Here is a 10,430-nt window from a genome sequence, read left to right as displayed (position 1 = left end):
TTCCATTTACTACGATGGCGTCACGAAAAGGAAAACGAAGAAAAATTAAAAACAATTCTTCACTCGTATTTGAACTCGCTTAAAGAATTTGATACATTCGAAGGATCGAAAATGAAATCGGTATTGCTTTATCAAAAAGTTTCTATCAATGGTTATCTGCTTCAATATCATTGTTATTTTTATTTATTTATTTTTCTTTTTTTTTTTTTCACAAAATAATTATCATTCCTCTGCCGATTATATAAATCGAAATATAACGTGTAAATTTATCGCTATTTCCAATCTCCACCATTCTACTACCCTCCTTGACAATCTCGAAGTTGGAATGAATTTACAACGGTAACGTTAAAAATCGAGAGCGACATTCGATAGAATAATTCGATTTTAAAAACGCACTCGTTGAATTATCTAGACAAATTTTGTTAGATAAAAACAGAAATCAAATCATCGCCATTCGGCTTTTCGCCATTCGTTCTTTCGTATAATATACTACGGTGATGCATATTGGTGATCACCAAAAAAAAAAAGGTACATTACGAATACGAATGTTTCTTCATAATTTTATCTTTCACAATTGATTATCGTCGTTCTTCGTTTGAAAATATTTTTCTTCTAACAAATAAAAATACATTGATCTGTAATACGTATTTGGGTGTTCTTCTAATTATCATTCAATAAATATACATATTTATTTTTTAACATTCAAAATATCGATACATTTTGTTAATGGAACATTATAGATATGTATAAAGAAAATCCATTGTGTATTGAGCCGTAAATAATAGTATAATAAAAAAAGATCAAGGATAAAAGAGAAAGATACGAAAAGCCTCGATCTTGCTCTTTCCCTTTTAAATCCGCGTTTGTATACGCTCAATGTTCACTTGACAATCAACTGGCAAAGTGGTTGGTCGACAAGGTCGACGATAAAGCCGAAGAAAAGTGAAAATAAATGACGATCGTTGAGGACAGAATTTAAAGCTTCATTCAAGTTGCTCAGTGAATTCGAAATCGTCCTATTATCGTTCGTTTTGTTATTGCATTCGTGACGAATGTAAAGCAGTGGAACGTAATAAGATGAAAATGAAGATTCGCATTTGGTAAGAAATCATTTATTATAATATCTCGTTATTTTAATAATTAAGTTTACTAAGAAATGATAAAACAGAATATTGTTGGCTAATTAAACGTATATATTTGTCATTGAAATGTACCACGTCTGAAAATAATATTTTTATTTACTCAGATACATATATCATTACGATTAAGGAAATTGTTGGAATCTTTTTTCGATTCTGATTGGTTCAAACATTTGGACCAATATGTGTCCTTCAAACTAAGTCTACCGTCCTTGCAAAATCATTTAGTTTAACATTGTTCTTCGACGGGAACAGACCTCGTATTAGATACTTATTATCGATAATTACAAATTAATTACTTTTCATAGACGTTCTTTGATGAGATATCTAATATCGTTTGGCATCCGTTTTTCTCATTCTTTGAATTCGTTTTTCTGAAAGCTACATAGCTAGCAAGAACGAATACGAATTTACGACGAGGGTAAGTCCAATTATCCCCTTTTCTTTCACCCTTTTACCAATTTAACTTTAATTTCCCCGTTTAATTATTTGAAGTCCGGAACGATCATAAGGTGAGACGATAATTGACTGGAAAAGGTCCACCTAGGCAAAATTCGTCATTACAAATTTCTCGGAGTAACGTCGACGAATGAACGAAGTCTCGTAATTCTGCCCTTTCTCCACGATTTTACGACCCTTTCGAGGAAATTATCGCACTAATTTGATGGTCACATACCGACCCTTTTCGAAATAGTCACGTCGCCAACTCTCTCTCTCTCTCTCTCTCTCTCTCTCTCTCTTTCTCTCTCTCTCTCTATCTCTCTCTCTCTCTTGTTCTCGATAAAATCTGAAAGCGTCTAATTAACGAGCGAGAAGAAAAATTAAGTAGCTTAATGAAACTTGTCTCCGAATGAGTATTTCTCTCTATCTACAAACTGTCCCCCTTCGTTCTTTTACTTTCGTTTATAAAGGAAAAAGCAGACGTAAACATTTGAACGATGGTAAGAGAAGTGGATGATGGTAGGAGGGAGCGGGGGTGAGGGGGAGGGGGAGGGGGAGATGAGGAAATCGAGCCAGTCTGCAGAGTAATTGTAATTAATTGCCGTTACGTTCGCGAAAGCGAAAAATAAAAAGGATCGAGACTTTAGACGTTCGAGTTAATGCGAAATGAGTATGCGGAACTTATACAATATCGTCGTTAATGGAGTTTTCGCGATGCGATTCGCGAAAAGTTTATGTGCTCTAAGATTCTCTCTCTCTTTCTTTCTTTATCTCTCTCTCTCTCTCTCTCTCTCTCTCTCTCTCTCTCTCTCTTTCTCTCTCTCTCTTTTATTCTTTCGCTACAGCTGGATAGCGAAAACTATGGTATGACAGGTGCCGCATTAAGGGTGCTGCAAAAGAAGAAAAAGGGAGAGAGAGAGAGAGAGAGAGAGAGAGAGAGAGAGATAGTAAGTGGGAGAAAAGGTATGAAAAAGGAAAGAGAGAGAGAGAGAGAGAGAGAGAGAGAGAAAGAGCGCAATTAAATTAAATGGCACTCGGGCGCGGTTCTTACGTTATAATCGTCGTTTTAATTGCAACGGTAATTAAACTGAGCGTAATTGATTTACGCATACTTTTTTCCGCGGGTAGTAAAGAGAATCTCGAGGGGAGAGGAGGAGAATGTAAAGTTCAAGTTTGAACGCACAATACATCGTTTACTTTATTTCACGCTCGCTAGATCTTTACTATCCTTTTCTCTCTCTCTCTCTCTCTCTCTCTCTCTCTTTCTTCTTCTCTCTTTATCTTACTTCTTTTCATTCTTTATGGGTTGTCTTATATTAAAAAAAAAAAAAAAAAAAAAATATATATATATATTTTTATTTATCTAAATTTGTGCCGCATAGGATCAACGTACATTGAAAACTAGGTTGGCAAGTTCTAAAATAGATAGATTGGGGTCTTCGCGAATTTATTTATTCTTCCGAGAAGAACTTTTCGAGCGTAGACGTGAGTTTAAGTAGTTGGAATGAATATCTTAATGTTTTCAGCTTCGTGGTTCCTCGTGAGATTAAAAAAAAAAAAAAAAAAAAAAAAAAAAAAAAAACAAATGGATGAACGCGGTAAAATGGTTTAAAGTTTATATGAAAGATGGGCATAAAAGAACAACGAGCGGAAAAGAGGTAAAACTGAAGGAATAATCGATTAACTAAATAATAAATTCCATTATATTCGATCGATAACGTAGATACATAGACAGAACATTCGCATTTCTTCGATAAAATAAAGAATAAAAGATAACATTCGATATATAATCACTTTAAGCGTTCGGTCGACGTTAAAACAAACTGTTTTTTATCTACTTTCTTTTTTTTTCTCCTTCGTTTTCTTCCCTTTTTGTGTTTTTTTTTTCTTTTTTTTTGCTTTTTTGTTTTTCTTTTTTTTTCTTTCTTTTTTCTTCCTTTTTTTTTCTTTTTTTTTTGTTTTTTTTTTTTTAAGAGAATAACGAGGTCCATCTGTACGCGTCACTCGTTTTACAAAGAAAAGACCTTATCAATCGCGCGAAGCAACATTTACAATTCAAACGAAATGTCGCTGATTGACAATTGGTCGTTGAGTTAACGTTAACAAGCCGACTATTAAGTTACCCACGCACGTGTCGTACGTCCTCGCGAAGAAGACGTCAGAGAATACTATATAAGCGGAGCCAATCGTGACGCATTTTCTTGGCACGTTTAAAGAACCCTCCAAACGGATGTCTTCGTTAACACCTCCTTTCGATTGATCTTATTCGTTATCTCTGCCTTAGATCGTCTCCAAACGATGATAAAAACAAATAATAAATACTGTCTATTGCGTTTACATATTTAGATTAAAAACATCAAAGCTTAAAACAATGTCTCAAGCGTTTACATAATTATATAATCGTCTATTACAACATATTTTTTTTTCTTTTTTTCTTTTTTTTTGTTGCGATCATCCATTTCTCATATATTTTATCGTTAATATAAATAAATCACAAAAACACATCTATGACCCGTATATATTGTACAGTCACGGTGGTCACTACGGCTAGAGGAAACAACGTGTTACATTAGCAATAGGAGAGACTCGTGACAGAGATATATACATAATAGGTGTATATATGTATATATGTGTGTGTTTGTTTGTGTTGTTACTTTTTTTTTTTTTTTCACATTGGTCAAATTTATAATTGTCTTCTTTTCATTTCTCTCTGAACTTCGATGTAATACCCTGTATTACTCTTTAGTTAAGTCGATCATTAATGATCATCAGACACATCGACGGACGTAGGGATTCTCTCTTGGTATGTCGGTGGCCGGAAAAAAGTTGGATAAAATATCGTCGTATATGAATCTTACATAAAGGATTAACAACAAACATCGAGCGAAGAAGCTACGAAAGATAGGAAAGTAACAAGTGCAAAGATCGATTCGATTTAGCGAATCTATAATCATCGCGAACGCCTCGTAAGGAATAGTATTTCTACGTATATGTATATGTAAATAGTACATACAAAGTAATGTACTTTTCATATCGCGACACTTAACATCTTATCAAGTACAGACATCGTCGTAAGTAATCGATTTACATTTCGACGGAGCATTTTCATGCTTTCTAGAAACTGATCGCTTTCATATCGGAAAAGCACCTTCGTGAATTATCGCAGAAGTCTTTGGAATGTAATATCATACGATATACATAAGTACGTATGCGTGTATAGTGTATATAGATAATATATATGTATATATATAATATATATTCTTCTCTAAACGTGACAACGTATATAGGTATATATAATATATATGTAGTTATAAGTATATATCAGAACTTTGTTTTAGTCTCTTGCTGACCAGTCAGAATAAAAATCTGTCCGAAAGATATTTCGTCACTACGTATATTTATATATGTATATGTATATATATATATATATATATACATATATATATATATATAGTATACATATATATATATAGTATATATATATATAGTATATATTTTTTTCTAACAAAGTATTTTTCTCACACTAATGAGTCAACTACGGTTACATTAAGGTTTGTTTCTTTTTTTTTTTTTCATTTTTTATCGAAAGTTAATAAAGATCTTTATCATTCCTAGTTTCTGGTATTAACAGTTTTCTTTTCTTTTTTCTTTTTTTTTTTTTTCGGCGAAGAACACATTCACCATTTATTATTATATACTTTCCAAGATTCTTCCGTTGCGCTCAAGATATGAAAACACGAAATCCGTTTAGAACTTTCCAAATTACGAAGATTATCATTGATAAAGGCATCTTTGAATGTCCTTTAGGCCAGCACAATTAATTTTCTTTTCCGAAGAATTAACATTTTTTCTATTTATTTTAGCAAATCTGTAGGATAATGTACGATCTTTTCTTTTTCTCGTTTTCTTTTTTTTTCGAAATCACAAAAATCACGAAGAAAAATGTACGATTACAAATTTTTACGAAGGAACTGTACGTACACCCTGTTTCAAAGATTACGTTTTCACATTAGTAAAGACACCTATGAGAAAGCTTTCCCTTTCATATAATAGAAAATGAAAAGGTCGAGGAAAAGAAGGCAATCGCTTAAAGTGTCATTTGTTACTTAATCAATCAAACAGAGCATACATCTAGCTTTACAATAGTGATTTGAAGTAATCGTTATAGTTTAATATTTACTTTTCTCTTTTTTTTTTTTATATATATATATATATAGCCTTTCGTTTAATATTGCTTACCGTCAGGCATGATATTCTCGTATGAGATTTTATAGAAATTTATAGAATATATCTCTTTATATATTGCTTTCCTTTTTTTTCAACGCAACGAAAGTACTGTCAACTTTCAATATTAACAATATGTTAAATCTCTCTCTAATATCAACAATCTTTAAATAAATAAATATATATATATATATAGATATATATATATATGTGTGTGTGTGTATTTATATATGTACGTAAACGTGATTGTATATACGTATATATGTATACGTAAACATCGTTCAATACTATAATGTACTAATTTGCACTATCTCCCTAATAAAAGACTATTTTATAGTAATTTTACTCTCCCTCTCTCTCTCTCTCTCTCTCTCTCTTTCTTTCTCTTTCTCTTTCTTTAAATAGGATCCTCCTTATTAATATTCCGATTTATGCGAGCCCTTATCGTGACATACGACGTGTACCAGCCTTAAGTTTTTCAAAGTGAAGAGATTCTCATAAATATCGTAGATATCCTTCTCGTTCACTGTATCTTGAAGTGACATATTAAGAAGCCTTGGAACAAGGGTCCGAGATCGTTCGATTCTGTAAATAATAAGATGAGAGACGGGTTTTTATTATAACGTTATAATAAGATAATGTAAAAGGTAAGATTATAATAGAACGGTATTTTCAATTTACTACTTGAGCCATCGCTGTCCTTGCATCCAATATCGGCTTTGTAAGATATCTTTTACGTGAAACATAAAAACGATAATATCCTTGTGTAACTTCGTCCTTCGTTTTTACTACGTCAGATTTTGTCGTCTCGAAGTTATAAAGAAATTCAAAATCTAATCGCGTAACTATCGTCAAAAAAAAAAAAAAAAAAAAAAAAAAGAAAAAAAAAAAGAAAAAAAAAACGTTACGACATATAATGCGAGATATAATGATAATTTTTTTTTTTTCTTTTTTTTAAATGTGAAAAGTTAGACACGTGCTTTTGTACAATAGAACTGACATGATGACACGTACTCGATTGTTATGAAAGCTTAATGAGAACACATTATAAAGAGGGTGTAGATACTTGGACGTATGGAGGGCGTCCTTGGCACTGTAGAAAAAAAAAAAAAAAAAAAAAAGATGATAATAATAATAATAATAATAAAAAAAAAAAAAATCTCGAGGACGTTACCTAATGCGTCATCGGCATTGAACGTGTTAACTCATGCACACCGTGGAAACGCTTTGGTAATTGTATTTTATCGATATCTTAGTCTCCTACATATGTATACATATGTATATAGGTATGTATGTATAAAAAATATCTACACGTAATCTCCCAAGAGAAGTTAGATTTTAATGGTTTCATCGTCGAAATATTTTTTTCAAATATTTTCTTTTTTTTTTTTTTTTTTTTTTTTTTTTTTTTTTTTTTTTCTTATAAATAATAATGTGACGTAATGCATCTATATAATTATAACGAATCAACGGAGGATTATTTCGAAAAGAAATATATCGATACGTGATTATCAAAAAACTTTTGTCCGACGTATAATGCAAATCGAACATATCCTTCTTATAATCTTACTTGTGATCCAAATTCCAAGTTGAAAAGAGGACGAGTTCCTCTCTCGATCTGTAAGGATTAATCTTGTGTCTCGCCCCATAAGTACACTCGTTCGCATTCCAAACTCCTTCGCACCTGAATTCTCCCTTGCGATCGCAAATAGCTTTTTGCTCTTCCATGTTACGAAGTTTAATCCTAAAGGGACATTTCTCTGGTCGTACCTCAATTTCATCTGTGTCCTGTTTTCTCTCGACGGATAGTTTCGTGATTTTTCTTGCGTCGACCTCGTCGTTATTGAAACTTTCATCGATCGTTCTAACGTTTCCAAACAAACGAAAATGCGTACTATCATCGAGATGGTTTAATTTGCAAGGACAATGATCGTAACAATTTGAAGAATCAATTTCATCGAAATGTTCCATTTCGTTTGAATCCTTTGACGCTCGACTTCTATCGAAATAATAACCGAAATAATGATCCTCCTTTAATTGCATTTTAAAAAAGGCTATAGTCTGTAATAATTGTTGCCTAGCTTTTCGATCATTTAAATATATATCCGAGGATCTGATCTGATCGATCGTCTTATATAAATATCCTCGTATTCTGTCCTGACATCGACGATGCATATAAGCTTCCTGAAAAGAGAAGAGATATGTTTAACAAAAATGATTAACAAAAGTTTTTTTCGAAATATACATACATATATATATATATATATATATATATATATATATGTCTTAAAATATAATCTTGAAAATTTATAGATTTCTCTTGAAATCGTAATGATAGAAAACACGAAAGGATCTTTCCTTTAGGACACTATGATGTTCCTTTATTCTATAAAATCTTGTATACGTATATTTTCGTACTCATAAGATAGTTTTAGCTACATGTGCGATAAGATAAGTATAGCCATTCCATATGTCTTTGCTCGATGAAAAGTTTTCCCACAGGCCTCACCACGTTATCGGAAAACAGAAGAGCCACGGTATTAACCTACATAGAATTCTCGATCGAAAATCGACTTAAGAACGATCTAGTCGAAACGTCACGGGGGTTCAACCACGGATATCCTCCCCCTTTAAAATCGGGCCACGTATCAACGAATAGCTCCATTCTGAAGCAGCTGTTCTCGTTTGAAATGTTCTTTTGATGGTCTTCCGTTCGCGCGTTACAAAAATACGCTTCTTGACATTTGGCAAGTTCATTCTGTATTTTTCTATCGATATATTATTAAAACATATCGTGTTTGTTTATGTTTTTTCTTTTTTTTTTTTCCATTCGTAAATTTAATCGCGCTTTACTTGTTAAACTAATCGATTGCATAGAAATATAAAAATTTCTATCTTTCGTAAATGTTTTTATTTTCGATATAATTTCCATCAAAAAAAAAAAAAAAAAGAAAAGAAAAGAAAAGAAAAAAGAAAAAAAAAATATACTATACTATCGATATAAATAAAATAATTTCGGAAGAAACCAACTAATTGTAAGAAAATATCAAAAAGTAATGCCTTTATATAATAGTTAATATTATAAATGCGATTACCTTTCTGGAGAAGGTAGTGACATTTTAATAGTAGTAAGAGTAATCTTATAGATGTATGTGACTTTGAAAGCGGCATAATTCGTAATAGAGAGAGAGTGAGTGAGTGAGTGAGTGATAGAGAGAGAGAGTGAGAGAGAGAGAGAGAGAGTGAAAGGATATGTATGGACGCACAGGTGTATTAGAAACACATGACAAAGCGACAGCACCACATGCGACGCATCGCCAAGAGGGACAGCGATAATGAGTTAATTAATTACGTGAACTAGGCAGATAGGGCTTCCGAGATTACAGGGAGAAACGAGGCAAGCGATAAGTGGGACGTTGAGACTCTCAAAGTGTAATACGAAACTCGACGTTAATTAACCCTCGCGATATCGCGAAATTGACACGATTTCACCAAGTATTCAATCGGCCCATTTCGTAGATAACTTAGTACCCCGAGAACCGATTGAAAATTTCGCAAATGGAACTTTGTATTTCGATCGTTCACGATCGTAACCGGATTCGTAACAAAACACGAAATCTCGATTAGATTCTTTCTCGTTTGAAGATATAGTAATTAATCTTTCTATAGTAACCAAGTAATTTTACAAGTTATTTTATAAGTTATTTATAAGGAAGTTTAAATATAATAATTTTAAATGTATATTAATAAATAATAAATACATTTTACTTTTGTCATTATTATTATTATTATCATTATCATTATTGCAAAAGGGAAATGTTATAACGAAGTTATATACTTTGGTATTATCTTGATTTTACATTTTCGAAACGATGTTGTTGCTAAAGACAAATGGAAGGACATACTTGAATGAGGATGTTGTACGAACGTAACGTCGAGTAATTTACTTATAACTTACCTTACTAGTATAATTAGTCTCAAGTCCACGAAACCACTCCGGATGTTCTTCTCTCAAACTAAATGCAGTCTTGGAGTCATCCTTATTCAAGGCATTGTTCAAAACGGCAATTTTGTTCTTAAGATTCTCTGTCAGAAATTGCGATACTTTATTTCCGGCAGTGATGTATTCGATATTAACGCTTCTCAATGTTTCATAAAGTAGATCAGCATCTACGATAAATAATTGTTGAAAATAAATCTGAATATGTACGAATGAAAGTGTTCAAAATGATTGGACCAACCGGACAAAACCTTCTCTCCTGGTTTCTGCAAGATCAAGGTCGTTTGTGGTTCCAACGTATGAAAATAATCTTCGTCTATTAAGGATCCGTCGAGAAGAAAGACATTCACCTCGGCCAAGTCGTTCGTTATCTGAAATAGAAGAACGCCTACGTGTCACTGCATAATCGATCTTCATATACGCGTTTAGACCCAAACAAACGACGTAAATATATTTTTCTCCTCGTGGTATTATTTCAGTGATAAAGAAAGTTATTCATTCTTAATATTATCTATTAATAATAATTATCATTTATTATTGATCAAATTTGAAATAAAAAAAAAAAAAAGAAAAAAAGAAAAAAAATGTAACAATCTTTTAAAATTAGAAAAATCATCGTTTAAATA

The 10,430-nt window shown here is 32.1% G+C and overlaps 1 protein-coding gene across 5 annotated transcripts in view; it reads right to left on the bottom strand.

Annotated features, from left to right (window-relative positions):
* Positions 1-3,260: 3,260 nt before the first annotated feature.
* Positions 3,261-10,430, bottom strand: part of LOC124956809 (DNA fragmentation factor subunit beta) — a 12,573-nt gene continuing 5,403 nt past the window's right edge. For 3 of the 5 annotated variants that reach the window (XM_047513115.1, XM_047513095.1, XM_047513105.1), the window contains 6 exons: positions 10,046-10,175; positions 9,763-9,974; positions 7,375-7,988; positions 6,819-6,897; positions 6,486-6,534; positions 3,261-6,389 (listed from right to left, as the gene is read on the bottom strand). In XM_047513115.1, the coding sequence (XP_047369071.1) occupies positions 6,328-6,389; positions 6,486-6,534; positions 6,819-6,897; positions 7,375-7,988; positions 9,763-9,974; positions 10,046-10,175 (1,146 nt within the window). In that variant the 3' untranslated portion in view covers positions 3,261-6,327. The remainder of the gene's footprint in view (positions 6,390-6,485; positions 6,535-6,818; positions 6,898-7,374; positions 7,989-9,762; positions 9,975-10,045; positions 10,176-10,430) is intronic. The other 2 variants (XM_047513132.1, XM_047513124.1) reach the window with 2 other exon arrangements.

Source organism: Vespa velutina, chromosome 1, assembly GCF_912470025.1.
Source record: "Vespa velutina chromosome 1, iVesVel2.1, whole genome shotgun sequence".
NCBI lineage: Eukaryota > Metazoa > Arthropoda > Insecta > Hymenoptera > Vespidae > Vespa > Vespa velutina.
The sequence above is the reverse complement of the archived record's forward strand: the minus strand, read 5'-3'. Positions and strand labels throughout refer to the sequence as shown.